This window comes from Drosophila miranda, chromosome 2, assembly GCF_003369915.1.
Source record: "Drosophila miranda strain MSH22 chromosome 2, D.miranda_PacBio2.1, whole genome shotgun sequence".
NCBI lineage: Eukaryota > Metazoa > Arthropoda > Insecta > Diptera > Drosophilidae > Drosophila > Drosophila miranda.
In genome coordinates this window covers 4,099,980-4,117,693 of record NC_046675.1, presented here as the reverse complement: position 1 = coordinate 4,117,693, position 17,714 = coordinate 4,099,980, and the positions used below count along the sequence as shown (strand labels likewise).

Sequence of the window (17,714 nt, the reverse complement as noted above, 5' to 3'; positions counted from 1 at the left end):
GTTGAAGTGAAATGTTGCATTGAGGGAATGTATGACATATCGTTGTCCAGCCGCAACGAGCATTTTTAATTATGTCTTGTCAACGCGGACTGGCGGCTCTGGATTGTTGGGTAAAAACCGCAAACCAGGCAGCACCGCGGCAGCATATATTAATTATTTAGCGACCGTTGAAAGGCACTCGGGCGGTCACCGCCGAACACTCGAACACCCCGCACAGATGGTCAAACACACATGGAGATGCCTCTGGTTAGGGCACTTATGTGCATATTTGCATATTAATTACGCATGGCACCGCAACCCCAAGTCTGGCTGTGGGATATTCATAAACCATTGATATTGTCGATTTGTTGCATAATGAATATCATAAACAAGCACTATGCGCTGTCCTGTCCTGTCCTGTCCTGTCCTCCAGGCCCCCCACTCCACTCCAGAGACGTGAATGTAACCCCCATGCAACACCCAATCTCTGCTCATGCGACAGCAACAAAGTCATTAGAGCAATTGTCATTAACATGAGCGATGGCAATGAGACAACATCATTATCAACTTCATCGGACGGGGCCCGATGGGGCAGGGTGTTGCGGAGTAGGGGCAGTGCGGCATTGTCAACGACGTTGTCCCCGTCATCGATGTCGGACGCATTAAACATGCAGCAGTCTCTGACAGAGCCATCAACATCAGCATCAGCATCAGCGGCTAACAGCATTAATGGGGGGTCTGTGTGTGGACAGCCCCTGCGCCAACCCTTGGCTCATCCAATCACAACCCCTAGCATAGGACAGCCACTGCACTTTATGCACTTCCATCATCACTCTCGACAGGGCTGTGTCGAGCCGTGAGTGAGTTAGAGCGGAGCAATGTTGCTGCAATGGTTTTTAATTATTTTGCAAATTAATTTCCAAATTGGTAATTTTCTTCACATTTGCACACACGCCCCAAAACACAGCAGCAGCGGCAGCAGCCTCAGCAGCTGTAATGAGTTTTTGTGCGGCGCGACGAGACGGAATGAGTAGTGAAAATTTGCCTATTAGCCTCGTCGCAAAGTAGATGTTTAGAGGAAGCCGTATAACAACCTAATTAGAAGAAACGCTCGAATGGAAATTGTGCTGCAACACAGTTGCAAAAGATGATGATAGAAATAGAGAGCATGTACTGGAAAATTTTCGTAATTTTATTTACCGAATAAAGGTACTTAAAAGGTGTTGTATCTATGACTTAAGGCTTAGACAGATTTCACAAGCTATATATATATATATGGCGACCGATGCACTAATACAAGTACTGAAAGAAATCAAACGCCAAAACAAAAGTCACTTCGTTGATGCTGCAAGTATGAAATAAAAGAACATATTATTGTTTAATAATGCCTTATTTACTTACACTTTCTTGAGTCCTTAGAGACCATACAGAATCTTGTAATGAGCTAAAGATCTAGAGGATCCAAAGAGAACATAGTATACAGTCAGTTTGTGGCGGCTGTGAAGCATAGATATCCCTCCAAATTTTTGAACGTAAATTTAACATAAGCAACTAAACAAGAGTCAAATTTGACAAGTGACAAGTGGGCCGTGATGCCTCTCTTTTGGATTACCCTAATGGAACACATCCATGAAGGGGAATGAGGCCTGGTCCGGATCCAAGAGGTCAATCAGGAAGCACACAGTGCCAGCCACTCCCTCGAAAAGACTGTATGGACGATCGGGCATACGAGCCTCTCCCTGGAAGATGGGGCTGATCAGCAGCTCCATGAACTTGAGAGCCCTGTAGTGGTACATCATCTCGTTTGTCAGACGGAAGAGCAGCAGAAAGACATAGCCACCGCTGGCCACGCCGTGACATATACCAGGTCCCTTGCGCAAGACTCCCCTGTTCCAGACAAGATCGGACGCCAGACGTATGGCGTTCAAGTACTTCTCCTCGTTGAAGATCAAGTAGGCCTTGGCCAGCAAGTAGACTGCCCCTGGGGCGCCGTGACACCAGTGGACCAGGCGCCGCTGTGGATCCCTTCCCGTGAGCAAGTCCTCCATGGACACCGGGAAGTTTCCCACGCTGTCCTGAAGCTCAACGAAGAGGTCAATGGAGATCTTAATGTCGAGTAATACATCTTTCGGGGCGGAGATCGGTATGGTCCGGAACCAGGGACTATCGAGCAGCATGTGGAAAATGCCGCACATGCCATGCGCCGCTCCCAGATACTGGGTGCCATGATACAGATAGGCCAGCGGCGTCTGGCTCTTTCGGATCTTGCTGTACTCACGGCCACTGGCTATGATCATCTGGCAAATGGAGATCACGTCTTCGTCGGTGATCTCCTTATGTCCGAGAACCTCGTTAAGCCAGTAGCAGCCAGATAGATAGCCGGCCCGTCCCACCATAAAACCGTCGCAGCCAGTTTTCGTGTGCATTTTCTCCAAGCTGGCCGGAATTCCTGTCTTGAAGACAGCCAGATCACTGGCCAAAGTTTTAGTGTCTTCGACTGCCATCGAAATGGCTGCGGAGACGGCATAAATCCCAGCGTTGCCACAGACGAAGGAGAAGCACTCCGAGGAGCGCTTCAAATAAGGCTTGCATTTCTCCTTGGCAGTGCTCATAAAAGCGACGGCCTGCTCCAACGCATCTGGGAACATCGGACGCGTATGTTCCGATTTGTACAGTTTCCAAAACATGAAGCTTACCCCAGCATCTCCCACATACAAGTCGCCGCGATCGTCTGCCACCGTATCATATTTCTCCAAAATGGTCTTCACGTACAGCTTAATCAAACTTTTGATTTCTTTATCACTGACCGCTGTCTGTCCTTCGCCGGGGACAAAATCCGGAAATGGATTTTGAAGATAGCGACGACCCAACATTTGATTTGTATTTTTCGGACTTCAGGAATCAGTTTTAAAAAGGAACGTATTTTATATAGTATTTAAGAAGCCTACTCGATTTAGATCCCATAGTAGTGGAGTGATTTCCATTCACACTCCTAACTACTGGCTGATATGTGATTAATTCTTCATTATCTAATTTCTATTAGCATTTCCATGGGTGAAGCTTGGAGTAGCAGGTGCCTGAGGGCCAGGCCCTGACCAATTGCCGTAGGCAACAACTTAAGTCAAACTGTGGCCATTAGTGGCGACACCAGGAGGAGCAACAGCTCCAGATACTCCCACATCAACAGCACCAATGACACGCAACTGAAGTCGACTCCAGGGTCTGTTCGTGTGTGCGTGCTGGCGTGCCAACTTGGCGTATGCGTAATTCCCACATGCCTCTTGCAATTATTTGTTTCTCTCTTTTCGGGCAGCTCCACACGCAGCTGCTACGCTGCCGCACACACTGCCACCGAAGCACACCCATCTAACAACACTTTTCCGCCAGCAATTTCCGGAAGCCGAGACTCCGGGCTCCATGCTCCATGCTCCATGCTCCATGGAAGAGGAAGGTATTGCATAATAGATTGCCAGGCAGGAATACGAGTACGAATAGGGGAAATGGAAAATGGAGAAGCACGCAAATTCTTTTCTTCCCTTTTTGGCTGATTAGTGTTGATTGGTATTTCTCGCTTTGCTGCTCATCAATGCTAATTTTTTTTCGTTGCTGCTTTTCTTTCTCTCTCTCTCTCTCTCTCTCTCTGTTGACTCATCTGAAGTGGCAGCAGCTCCAAAGTTGGCCAAAGTTTCTTCTACGTTTTCTTCTTCGCTTCCTTTCGCCTGTTCACGTGGCCGTGCAACAAAAGCATTTGAAAATTAAGCGCAAGTGCAAAAGATTGATTGGCGCAACATTTGCGTGGATCTATTAATGAAGTGCACACAGAATCAATTCGGGCAATCAATCCCCCGAATTCCCGGCAATCAAAGTGCTGCTTAATTAATTCGGTTAGCAATCTCCTGGAAACGGTCGAAAATATTAAATAATAAAATAAAATAATTTCAGCGCTCATTTTTCTGCCACGTCAACACTTACGCCTCGTTACGCACGGTTGAAGGAATGAATGCCATGGCGCCATGTAGATGGTGGATTCGCATTCGGATGATGATGATGATGATGATGATAATGTCTGTGGCCATGATGGACACAGGTCCCAGACTAGAGCTTAAACAAAGGGGGAATGCGGAAAATCAACAGCAAGAACAGAAGGCAAAGGCATGAAAAACGCAAACATCAACAATTTGGACAAATAATAGGAGAAGGAAAAAAACCTTTATGGCATGACGGCATAGCAGCAACAACTGCACATGTATGAGAGAACACCCCCTTCTGTGTGGAGGGGTGGATATGTCTCTCTGTATCTGTGTTTGTGTGAGCGGAAAATATGACAACACATATGCACCACTGACAGCCATTTTAATGGAATATGCTGCAAGCCAGTGGCAATGTTAACTAATCTAAAAGAAGACGGCTGGGGGCCCAGAACCAAACAGATTTCTGTCTAGACCCCACAACTATTTATATCTGTATTTCAGAGTCCTTCTCTTTCTCGTTTCTCTGGGCTATCATAATTTTTTCATCTATTTGTTTTAGTATTTTTGCCTTTGTGGAGATTGGAGATTGCCATCGAGCACCTGCTGTTTTTTCTTCTGCTTCTCCTCCCACTGCCAAGCCCCTGTTAATTCGTGCGTTCTGTCCTTGCTTATCTGCAGAATGCCTCTTGCCTTCTGCCTCCCGCATCCTGCCTCCGGTATCCTGTCTGGGACCTGTCAAAGCGGCGACAGCTCGACGGGCTGCAGTGTTGGCAAAAATGCTCCCAGCGACTTGCGCGCTCAATTCATTTACAAAACACGCACGGTCGTCCCTTCGTCTGTCAGCGGGCCACAGTCGGAATCCGGGCCATGGTGCGACGTGGGCTCTATCCTCAGTTTTCTGCTTCCAGGATATGTTTGCACAGGATTCGGGCACAATTGACACACAAAACATGTGCTCCGGAGTTGGCCGGGAAATATTGTATGTAACAAACAAATAGGGACAAACGATGCGGACCCAAAGATGGGAAAAGATCTTCCGCTGGTTATGACCAGGCCAAAACACAGCAGTCATTAGAGTTGTGCGGTTTTGGGGGGGTTCTGTTCGGGGGAAAATCTGTTGAAAAATCTGAACTGTGAAAGAAAATCAATACTCATCGCCTTGCACGTCGATCTGGTTTTCAATTTCAACAGGAATTACGCTTAATTGACGCTCAAGTGACAGCAGCACGAAGTGGAAGTACCCGCCACAAATCGTCTTAACTTTCACCTCAGCTCTCGACCCCATACCTCAGTCTGATGGTCCCTCAATCCCACAGACATGCCCCTAGAACCAACCTCAACCGCTTAAACAGAAAGGTACAAAGACACGCACACACAATGTCGGTCTTAGAGCTACTTATACTTAGATACACTCTCCTCATTCACTCATTCATTCACTCAACACACACACACACACACACACACTCAGAATACTCTGAAGTTGTTAGCAAGTTCGTGCTGTTGCTGTGGCTGTGCTTGTGGCTGTGTTCGCTGCGATTGACCAAAGTTTTCAATTATTTACAGGTAATTTGGTTCAAAGACACCATGCAACTGGATACCACGGAGCGGCACATCATGGAGACGCGCGGATCCCGGCACACGCTGATTATACGCAAAGTGCATCCGCAGGACTTTGGCAACTACTCCTGTGTGGCCGAGAATCAGCTTGGCAAGGCACGCAAGACTCTCCAGTTGAGCGGAAAACCGAATGTAGCCGTTTTTAATTCACCGCCAATCAGTCAGTACAAGGACAGGTAAGTGAATCCTTCGACATCCTTCGATTACGGTTGCGCGGGACACGTGCCAAGTTCGGAGGAGTTTTTCCGGCTAATTAGAAGTGAGGGTCAGGGGTTCGGGCCATGAGTTACGGTTACGTAATTGAGAATTAAATGCAAAATCAGAAACAAATGTCAGGATTTTGTGGGTTGATTGGCCATTAGACATTGCATTCTACACAGAGATGATGCACACATCGCACACTGAGTGACTTTATTAGATTAATTTCGACGAATGACACAGAGAGACGCCCAATGGATGGGCAGCCCTATGGGTCGCTCAGTGCGTATACGTAACGAATAAAACTTTTAATTGGATTAGCTGTCATCAAACACACACAGACACACACACACACACACACCCACCCATAAGAGGGGCGACACAGATACAAAGAGCCAAACCATCAAGAGAGAAAGAGACACCGAAAGAGAGTCGAGAGCCAGTGAGGAAAGCGACAAACAAGCTCACATCTCATGTCACAGTCGAACAAACTGGGAGACAGCCCAGTCAGTCCATCAGTCCGTCTGTCCGTCTGTCAGTCATTCATTCAGTCAGTTAGATAGCTTTACACTCTCTCGACAAATGGGGAAAATGGGAGGCGAGTGCCATTGGCACCTTTCAATAATTCAACTTGAATTAAGCCCCATACCCGCGAGAACATTTTCCAGCAGAACCACATCTGGAAAATGGAGGAAAAAACTCCAAGCAAATATCGCGCAGAGCAAGTACTAGTAGCAACATTATAATTTCGGGGGGAAGCAACGAACTAACTTTTTGGGTGAAAACTAACTAACCAAGCGATAGACATGTCAACTTTTGCGCTGATTTCATTTCATTTCGTTTCATTTGGTTTTGATTCGCTGGCGCTGCCGCCGCCGGAAACTGCTGCCGGCAATTAAGCTACCAAAAGACCCCCAAAAAAACAGAACCGAAAGCGATTCTGTAGCTGTACGAGTAGCTATAGACTGGCGCCAGTCGCCGTTGCCGTTGCCATTGCCAATGCCGATGCCGTTGCCGGGCTCTTCAATTGTTAATAATCATTTTTATTGCTTACTTTAGTTTTATGCTATATGCGAAAAAGTTTCTCTGATTGGCGTTTTATGTTTTTATTGTGCGTCAGGACTTGAAGTTATTAGTCGCATGGGCCAATAATCAGGCAGAGAAAACAGAAAACAGAAAACATCGAGAGCAAAACAGGAAGAGCAGGGCCTCCGCCTTCCCTTTGGGGCGTAGGCTTGTTTATGTCCTGAATGGGGACGGGACCCAGGAGCAGACCCCATCCTGTGCCCAATGCTGATTAGCATTCAAATTGTGTGCCGAGTTTATCGCAAAGCAATGAAGTTGCGCCTTTGTAATGGAGGATTGCGACAGCCGGGCTCGGCTCCTCTGGACCTGATTCGGATTCTGGCATCCCATGAGCTACATCTTGTAATTAGTTGTTTACTTGAATGCCAACAGTTGCTCTGGAGCGTGGAGTGTGCCTGTGCCTGTGCCTGCCTATAAATAAGTTTGTCCATCAGCTTTGATGACTAATGAGCTTAAGTAGTGCCGGTCCTTGCGGACTCTGCTCTGCTACATTAAAGCCATCGCTGCTGGGGGGATCGAACTTTAAGCAGGGGCCAATGGCCAAAAATGCAGTTGGCCAATCCCCCGACTGGCACAATGCAATGCAGGAGAATGGCAGCAGTGGCGCAGAGTGGGTGGCCATATAACTTCATTTACACTTGAACTGAGAATGTGGCAGGACTCTGTTGGCTTTTCGGTTGAATGGACGCATTGTGCGACCGGCAGGAAGGGGCCCAGACGATCGTTATAGGGTGGTGCATGGGGCGGGGGTCGGGGGTCGGTAGGGCAAACAAGCAGCCAATAACAAAGGGGAGGCGCCCGGCATTATGTTAAGACTGCAGCAGCAACAATGCGGGGATGTGGCTCATACACGCAGTATCTTAACCCCGCCATTGTCCACATCGCTCCATTGATTATGTTGTTGTTGTGGTTGTTGCTGCTGCTGCTGCTGCTGCTGCGACTCGAGATGCCTTGCTGACATGGCTCCTTGCTGGCGCGCTTGCTGTTGACTTCGTCTTCAACAGCTCAAGCTTCGGCTTTCAGCTTCCAACTTTATAGAAAATTTAACAATTTCATATTGATTGCAGCACCCGCCCTAAAATAAATCCCCCACCCAGCAGCAACTGTTGCACGCGATAACTTACCCACTTATCCCTCTCCTTTGGCAGATACAACATCTCCTGGGCAGTCGACTCGCACTCACCCATCGAGGAGTACAAGCTGTCCTTCCGCAAGCTGCCACAAGGACATGAGGTCGTTGGCAATGCCATTGACTCGCAATCGTCTTCGTCGTCGTTGTCGTCATCGCAGTCCTCCTCCTCCTCCTCGTCGCAGATGTACGGCTCTGGTCTCCACTCGCATCACATGGGCAGCAACATCGGCGGAGTCGGCGGCGCCGGCGGAGTTGGAATGGGCAGCTATGCCGGCTACGGCAATCTGATGCACTGGGGACGGAACGACTGGCGCAATGTGGTCCTGCCGGCCATACCCGTGTCGCATCACTATTCGCAGGGCATGAGCTACATGGTACGCGGCCTGGATCCCGATCAGCACTACGAGGCCACCGTGCAGTCCAGGTGAGTGGAACAGCCAGCCGCAACTGCTGTTATTGTTGTTTTTGATAGCCGAAGCAGAACGTTGCTGCCGCATTCTGTTGGGCTCATTAGCAAGCATTTGCATATTAATAACTGCTAATTTTCCTGAGCTGCATAATTAATACGGGCAAATGGTCTTCGATTGCAGGAATCGTTACGGCTGGAGCGATTTGACCAACAGTTTTGTCTTCTCCACATCATCGAATGGTAAGTGTCAGTAATGCGACTAATGTCGCAATATCTCCATCTATCGAAAATGCCAGCCCAGCACTTTGTGTATAATGCATTTTAAGCCTTGGGGCTTATATCCGGCACCCTGTTACGTGTGGCACAACCAATGAATACCCTGAAATGAATTTCGATTGTGAATGCAAGAGTTCTGTGAGGGTATCCCTGCCTCGGCTAGCCGATGGTCAACCGATTGAAATCCTTTTGGCTTTGTATTTGCTTTCTGTTGCTGGTTGCATGCATAATAATTTGGTATTATGCGTTGCTTTTCCCCCGATAATCCACAACAATCACAATGATGCGGCATCGGCAGAGCAAACAAAAAGGGAAAATCAGAAACGGGGAAAAATCGGTGGCCTCTGCTGCAATTTAATGTATTTAAAATGTATTACTGAAGCGAAAGGGAGCGCGCGACAAGTGAGCCGCGAAGTGGATGCATTTACTGCGCTTTCATTTCGTTTCGTTTCGTTTCGGGGAAAATTTAGCAATAATTTTCGCACTAAGGCGCACTCGCACACACCTTAATGCACAGCACATGCACATGCCTGTCACAGCTATCTTCCATTTTCCATGCGCATATCAAGTATACGCACCGCTGGCAGTTATTTTGCCTGCCAGTTGACAAACTCTCGCATGGGCAAATCCTGCATCCATCCTCTGCAGCCCCTGCATCCACTGAGACTGTGTGTGTTTTTGTGGGCATATTGGGTCCACTAATTGATGGGTGGCTCGAGCGTGCAGTCTTGACTTTGCATAATGAGGGTGAGGAATCAAATAAGCGCACAAGGCATCGCTAATTGGATGTGCTGAAAGGTGGAGGAGGGAAAAGGAGAGAGCAAAGTGCGCAGGACAGGATCCCTTCTTGAAAGTCGCAAACAAAGATGCAGTGCATCGACCAAGACATCCCCTCCCACACAGCACGCAAGACCCCGACGGCAGGTGGGTAGATTTAAATGCGCAAACGAAAACCATTTATATGCAAAACTATTGTTGCACTGCATACAAAATGACTACGGCAATGCCACAGAGCGATAGACATGAAAAGCAGTGAAAGAGAAGCAGAGCGTGAGCGAGCAGGGCGGATGGGGGAATGGCAACATAAAATGTGGCGCGCGCGGAAAGCGATTTTCCATGCAAATGACGCACATTTGCCCGGCGTCAGGCCAGACCAGCCCAGACCAGGCCAGGCCAGTGGAGGTGCAGGAGCCACCACTCCGTGTGCCATCTTTTGGCTGCCATGCGAAATGCATACAAATGCAAATAGTTCACAGTTCAATGCCGCCATTGCTGTTGCTGTGTCGCAAGAGCGTTGCCTGGCAAACAAACGCATAAATATGCAGTCAGCAGCAGCAGTACGAACAATAAAACAAAAAAACCAAAAGAAATATGCAATAAACACGCACATGCCGCCGCTATGAGATGCTCGCAGAAGACGACTGCAGGCGGCAGCATGTGGCAGCGACAAAGCGATGCAGCGAAAATTTAATAAACCAAAACGTGAATGGCGCACACATACAGAGATCGCGATGGGGAACAATACAGACGCTTTTCCGCCCGCTGAGACGGAAGCTATCGATGTCGCTAGATGCAAGACGTGTTGCTTTTGACAGGTTACACAGACACTCTCTATCTGAGGCAGCATACTTCATTACGCGCCATTGAAATGGGGTCTGAAGCCTGCATGCCCTCCCCTGCCGAGCAATCAACTTGCATTCCCTGCCACTGCCATGGCTTCGTTTTGTGGCAATCCGATGGCTGTGCTTTGTGCTAATGAAAATGACTTCATTATATTTTCGAAACGTAAACAATTTACGCAATTAGTGGCCGAGCATGCTATGCAATAATACGACAACACCAGAGCACCAGAGGAACGCAAGAGCAACAACAACGGCAGGATACAGCAGCAGCAGCGGCCGCAACAGCCGCAACAGCAACATCATGGCGTGCAATCGAGCAAAGCGGCAACTAATGAGCGCAGAGTGTCATAACTACAGAACAATGCCAGCTATATGTATGCCATACAATAGCTGTGGCACTAACCGTAACAGTAAAGGACAGAGCCAGACCCAGACCCAGACCCAAAGACTCTGCCAACCCAGACAATCGCAGAATAAGGGAGAAAGGGCAAGAGACAGTAGCAGAAATATTACCAGTTCATTTACCTGTTTGCTACGTGTGGCCAGAGCGACTCCCGGGGTCAGACTCCGGCCACTAAAAGAAAACGCCAATGGAGTGTGTTGTCACAGATCCCTCCCCACAGCCGGGGATCCAACGTTTCGCATATGCACTTCAAAGTCCACCTCCTCCACGCATTTATGAGGCTGGTTTGGCAACCACCTGAAGGGAGGTAACGGGTGCAAATGGCATTTGGGAAAACAATAATACCCTGGCATTATGGTGGGTCGATTGCATTCCAAGATGCAGCTCAACAAGTATGTATAGAAGAGAGCTACTTTACGAACATGAGGGAAGCAAAGTTTTCTACAGGAAATGCTGGCGCTTCATTAGTTCTTACAACTTTCCTTTTATGATAGTTCCACAGTGAAAATATTCCATTGCTCATAATTATTGAACATTCATTGGCCAGCTTAGCGAAATAATATCCTGTCTAATAGCGTAATATCCTGTCCTTTGGGTCAGCTGAAGGAACGCCAGAGGGCATATCTACTTCGAGTTGCCGTTGGCTGCATTCCGTCCGCTCTTCAAGTGCATTTAATTTTAACGAGTCCTCTTCTGTAGTCGTTGTTTGCACCCGTAATGTGCTCGACGAGTGGCATTGTACGGCTGTGCCCTTTGTTTTTCCTGGTGTCCTGTCATTGTCGTTGCCATTTCGGTGCGTGGCGGACACTTGGGTGGGGGGAACAGCACAAGGGGCAGCGAAATAGACTCTACTAAGGTATGCAACTATTTACATCATCTATAGCGCTGGGTAATAGTAACGACAGAAGAGCACGAGAGGGTCTGGAGAGTGGCGGGCAGGCAGACTTTGCAGGCGGAGGGTCAGAGGGCATACACACTCGTATACCCCGGCACATAGAGACATAAAAAATAATGCATTTTGTGCACGCGAAAAAATACTCGACATAAAGCAAAAAAGAAGTTAAATAAAATTACAACATAAAGTAAGGCAACGAGTCTGTCAGTGTGTGTTCTGAAGTGCGCTTGTGTGTGTGTGTGTGCTGCATGGTTGTGTTTATATGTGTGTGAATGGCGGACGTTTGGCTAGAAGAAATATCAGAAAATGAAAGACTCGTTGAAACTTGCGTAAAACTTGCTGAAACTGCCAACTGAGGAGCGCCGCAGCAGCAGCGTCAGCAGCAACGGAGAAGCAACAGCAACGGGAATAGCAATAACAGCAGCAGCAACAGCAATGGTGGCAGCAACATGGGGCAGCAGCAGCACCAACAACAACGCCAAGCATTCAAACGATGACAAAGTGGACCCTTACTGCATGCCCCTTAGAATGCGTCGTAGCCGTCGCCGTCGCCGCTGCCGCTGCTGGCACTGAACGTCTGCTCGAAAACTTTCAATTTACTCGTCCTAGTCCGACGGCCAACGTATCTTCTTGCAACACCACACCATTCTCATGGAGGTGCCCCGCCTGCATCTGCACCCCCGTCCCCCTGTGCGTTTGAAGCTTTTGTGTTGCCGCTGGGAATACTTTAGCCGAGGCCCCCAAACAACTGCAGCGTCGTCGTCATCGTCGTCATAGCCATCGTTTTTTTTCTGCTTTTTTCCCCACTTGCATGTAAGTTGCAAAAGTTTTTCAAGGCATATATACCTCGTACTCGCACTCGTAGGAAAAAAAGAAACAAAGGAGGAGCTGGCAGGAGCAGGAGCAGGAAAAAGAAATGAGAGGAAGACCCGCCCGGCAGAAGTTTGTAGTGGCAGCATAATAAGCACAGGCAAAAATAGCACCACGCTCTCGCTCGCCTCCGAGATGTGTAATGCGAATTCTCAACGTGAATGTTATGTTTATGTAAAGTGCAGGTCCCACAATGCCATGCCCCAACACGAAGGCGAGAAAGAGAGAGAGAGACAGGGAGACAGGGAGAGAAGGCAACTAGGAGGCGACACTGTTGCTGAAGTTTCAACTTGCCACAAGTGCCGAGTGGCCGTGCCCATGCCTGGACCTGTATATGCACATACATATACGAAAGAAGAGGTTTGTGTTTGTGGAAACTGCATTACAATGCATAAGGAACCAGAGAATTTGCTGGCCAGAGCTAAGCTTTAATCGGGGCTTTAAGGGTCGTCGGGGCCCAGGTCCAGGACCCCAATGACAAATCCGCTTCCAGCTATAGAAAAAAATACAAAACTAAGCCATAGAAAGGGGGGACGCATGTGGTCCACTTTGCAACAAACGAGCGATGTGTGCGTGCGGAGCATTGTTGAAATGTTGCTGCCGGTGCCGCTGCCGAAAACTTGAAAATCCGCGGTGAGCCTGCCCCAACGTGTGTCCTGCAGCAGTGGCAACTTTTGCTGAATGTGTAATAAACTCGCTGTGCGCCCCGCCCAGCCCCAGTCCCAAGTTTCGGATGCAAACTGTCCGCAAAAGCATCGGAAATGCTGCGCGAAAAATCGGATTTGCCTGCTGTACTTACAAACACCAGCAACGCGATGCAACGGCAGCAGGAGGCAGATAGCAGGATTTTCCACCACTGCCGCTGCTGTTGCTGGTACTGGGGCTGCCTCTGGAAGCATCAGCTCAACAAATCCATGTCCGTGACTGTGACTGCCCCCCATCTATGTCGATTGCACTCGGCCATTTGTATTTGTTGCCGCACCGCAATGCTATTATGTGAAAAGCGCGTTTCGTCCACTGTCGAGGATTGTAGGGACAGTCGACGAACGAGACAGGACCCGACCCGTGACAGGGCCCCGGCCAGGTGCTGAGAGCTAGTCACCGCGGCAGAGCAGACCAGAGAAGAGCAGCCCAGGCCCCGCCACTGCGGCGACATCGATGGCCAGGCGCTTATTTAGCTGCACAAACGAGAAATCACAAGTGACGTTACGGTTTTGTGCCACCGACCGCAAGCAATAAAAGTCGCAACGACAACCGAATCGGAATCGGAATCGGAATAGGACCCATGCGGACCCAACCGGGCTGAAGCGGGTGGCAACATTAGCCGGACAGCCACATGGTCACGAATGCCGGCCGACGCTGCTCATCTTTCCGTCTCCGCTATCACGGGTCTGTGGCCGCGTCTGTTTTCATTATAAAATTGTCGGCGTTCGGTGGTGGGACCGCAATTGACAATTTGCTTTTATTTTATGTTGACAGTTGGGGAATTTATATGGCTGGGCATTGCATTTGATCGTCGTCGCCCGCTGGCCATTTTTCTTAGCCGCTTTACCGCTGGCCGCCGACTAAATGGCCAAATGAATGGAGAAATATGAGCAGAGAGGCCGATTGGATAGTGGATTTCGAGAGCATTTGAGAATTAAAGGTGTCATGTTCCGAGGCGGTGGCGGTGACGGCGACGGTGGCGGCACAGATGCCTGGATAGATAAGCTGTCCTGGTTGCTGGTGGCCAAACATGAGTGCAACATGCAACCTACATTGATACCACGTCCGGCATTCAACTCTTCCTCCTTCTATCGCTCGGCTTGGCAGCTCCAACATCCGATGTTGCCTGTCTATTAAAAGTGTCAGCAATCACTTGTGGGCGGATGCTTCTGGTCCTTCCCACCTCTTGTTAGAGGCAACGAAGCCGGTATGCCGGCATGCACGCCATTTGGTAGGAGATCTGTTTGCTTTAGATAATGTCGAACCATCTGCCAGGCAGGATATCAAATATTTATAAGTTTTGCCCGCCCAGAAATGGCAGCTCGATTCAAAAGAAGAAGCAAAAGCAGATGTAGATGTCCCTGGCATCCTTGGCGTTTCATTAAAATCGCACTGCGACACGACGATACCTTGGATATACTATATATGTGTATGTACATATGTACATATATATATACCACATGCACGTATATCTGGAGCTTTATTTACGGGTATATTTGTGAGAGGAGAGGCGCCTTTGAGGCGCCGCTTCGATCGCCTGAATGGCCAAATGCTCATTTGTCATTATTGACAGATGTTGCACGTTGCCCGTTGCCATTTTAATTGGCGGCTTAAATGAAATGAGCTGCCTGGCCTGGCACCAGGAATGACCTCGCTGCTCAGTGACTCCAGTGAGTCCAACCGAGGCAATTCAGCCCATCCAACACCCAACATCCAATCCGCCCAATGACTTCCCAATTGATTGGCCATCTGCATTCGCCGTCTGCAGTCGTCTGCGCCAAAAGTAAATCCCAGTGATTGCAGATTGCACTTTAAGCGTTAATGATTTATTTTCCCGCATGGATTTTATTTAAATGTCGAAGGATGCAGGACGGATGCGAATTTCATTTTGTTTGAGCACAATGGGCTTTCCACTCCCCACGCCATCCCCTTCCACTATCCACCTTTCACCTTTCTATCCAATACTATCGCTACTTTCAACTATCCTAACTTTCAACGACTCTGCTCCACCTACTAATTGCAGATGGACCTGTCGATCTGTCCACCTTTTTGAATCACGGTCTGTCAGGTTAGTCTCTCTCTGTCTCTCTCTCTCTCTCGAACTCTTTCCCTACCTCTCTGTCTCTATATCTCCAACTTGCTCTCTCTCTCTCTCTTTCTATCTCTCTATTTATTTCTCTTTTTCTATACCTATCATCTCTATTTCTCTTTGCATGTTCAAATCTGCATGATATTTGTATTTATTTTAAAATACCTTGTACATAAAACTCGATATTTGTGCTAAGCTGGTCGGCGAAAAAAAGCAAAGCCCGGAAATAAAATTGGAAAAAATCAAAACAAATTGCATACACCTATGGATGGGCGTGTCCGTGTGTTTTTGTCCGTGTAGTTTAGCAACTATTTTGCGTGCCATTTCCGCCACCATTTCCCAATCCTCGATCAACAACAGAAAAACAGAATAAAAATATAAAAACCAGAAAATCAAACGAGTTTTAATGCATACCCCATTGAAACTCCGCTTAGTCTATATGGGTTTCTATATACACACATATATACACATGCATACAGAGGTAGTCATGTGAGAGAGGTGGTTTTTGTACATTTCAATCTGTTCAGTTGCATGCCCAAACAATTTGTTTTATGGCTATAGCCTCTCCTCCAGGAATATTGAAATGCATTCCCAATGTGATTCTATATAATTTCACTCTTAATGACACCGAAATGTTTGAATTTCTTTATTTATAGATAACGAGATGCGCGATCTAAGTGTCACCTTCTATGGGAGCAGTGCCATCAATAGGCAGAAACTGGGACTCCTGGCCCTGAGCTCGGCCACGCTGATCCTCAGCCTTGTTCTGGCCTAAATTCGATTATGATTTGCTTTCGACTTAAGTTACGGATCTCACCGCCAATAGCAGTAAAGCGTATCGTTTGGGATTTTGATTTTGCGGAATGCAGCAGAAGGATACACTCTAGTCGTAAATGGTAGCCTAAGGAAAGATATATATATGTAAACATAATTATAGACATTCCTGCTACGATTTCTCATTCTTCGATTCAAGATTCTCAAGCAACAAAACAAAAAAAACGAAAAACCAATTTCAAATTTAAATCATGACTAACCAAAACGGAATAAGGAACCATACATTCTACGTGTAACAATCAATGTAAAAGAGCATAGAACTGTTCAAACTAGGAACCATTTATGCATACGGAAAACTAACGAATGAATACACCCATAAGAATACACTCATACACACTCACAAACTCAGTCACATTCGCATTTGCAGACCATTCGAGCACTCAGAAATCCAAGTGTACATAGATTTTATTGCATACTTTTAGGCTTAAGCTGCACCAAAGAAATAATATAATATACAGTCAGTCGTAAATGTATATGTATATGGATATGTATTTGATCGATATAATACACATACATATATACATATATATAAATAAGCTTCAGTGTGTGCAGGTGCATCTGTCACAGGCAAATGGAAAATGCAAAACTGCAGCATTATGCAAATAGTTAATTTAATTAATCTATAAATTCATAAACTAATTATCGGATATGCAATAACCGCACACACAACACACTTATTTTAGTTAAATTAATTTGTGAAAAAAACACAATGTTAAAATCAAAACAAAATCGTGCAAAAAGATTCCACTAATTTGCAATATTTTGAAACAAAGCGCGCCCTGCCACTTACACACACAAACACAAACACACACACACAGGCAAACCAAACGACACATTTTGATGGCTTAAAGCAGTTAGCAGACAGCATTTTTCTAGCTTTTTGCAACATTTGTATGTACGTAGGACCTAAGTAGCTTAATTGACCGCATAAAAGCAAGTAAATTAGTGAATACAAGCCCATTGATTCAATCGTGTAAATTAATCAACTGCAAAGGAAGTCGGAAAACTTCCAAGTGGATTGATTGATTTCCAATTATCGCATAATGTACATACAGAAAATATAGAAAATCTGATTGAACCGTCGCCAGGAAGCAGCAGGCAGGAGAGATGGATGACATATGGATGGGTAGTGGCAACGGCAACGGCAACGGAAACGGAAGTGCTAACTAGGACACAAAAAAATAGCTGATAGTAACTTTATTCAATATCCGTTATCCGTAAATACGAGTGTAACCAAACAAAATGTAAGTGTTTAGATCCAATACCAAACACCGATACAGGGTGTGGCCAACAGGTTGTTTTATGTAAATATAGCAGTGCACCCACAAATATTTAGCCTCACATGATATATATACATATATATATTCGATTCGATATTATTGCTTCAGACGGCAGATCGCGCACCGTTAGTGTTTGGTTTTTCCGGCACCCTGTATTATCGTTTTTAGCAAATCGAAAGCCAAGCAAGAAAAATACAGCAACATGTATTGTATGTGCAACTTAGTGGATAAGAAAATACATATATTACGAGCATATACATACATATATTGAAATTATAGGAAGCCCAATGCCAGGCCAGGCGTACACATAAGACACATGATTATGTAATAGCATTGATTTGGGTGTGT

At 46.9% G+C, this 17,714-nt stretch overlaps 2 protein-coding genes across 4 annotated transcripts in view; one reads left to right on the top strand and one right to left on the bottom strand.

Annotated features, from left to right (window-relative positions):
* LOC108157315 (opioid-binding protein/cell adhesion molecule) overlaps positions 1 to 17,130 on the top strand; it is a 136,926-nt gene extending 119,796 nt beyond the window's left edge. For 2 of the 3 annotated variants that reach the window (XM_017289320.2, XM_017289321.2), the window contains 5 exons: positions 5,514 to 5,743; positions 8,000 to 8,407; positions 8,574 to 8,632; positions 15,187 to 15,231; positions 15,909 to 17,130. In XM_017289320.2, coding sequence (XP_017144809.1) covers positions 5,514 to 5,743; positions 8,000 to 8,407; positions 8,574 to 8,632; positions 15,187 to 15,231; positions 15,909 to 16,027 — 861 coding nt within the window. In that variant the 3' untranslated portion in view covers positions 16,028 to 17,130. The remainder of the gene's footprint in view (positions 1 to 5,513; positions 5,744 to 7,999; positions 8,408 to 8,573; positions 8,633 to 15,186; positions 15,232 to 15,908) is intronic. The other variant, XM_017289322.2, reaches the window with a different exon arrangement.
* LOC108157316 (lanC-like protein 3 homolog) lies at positions 1,151 to 2,926 on the bottom strand. Its single transcript, XM_017289325.2, has 2 exons — positions 1,381 to 2,926; positions 1,151 to 1,324 (listed from the first exon to the last, which is right to left on the bottom strand). Exon 1 carries the CDS (start codon positions 2,850 to 2,852, stop codon positions 1,593 to 1,595), a length of 1,260 nt encoding a protein of 419 aa, XP_017144814.1. The 5' UTR covers positions 2,853 to 2,926; the 3' UTR covers positions 1,151 to 1,324; positions 1,381 to 1,592.
* Positions 17,131 to 17,714: the final 584 nt, after the last annotated feature.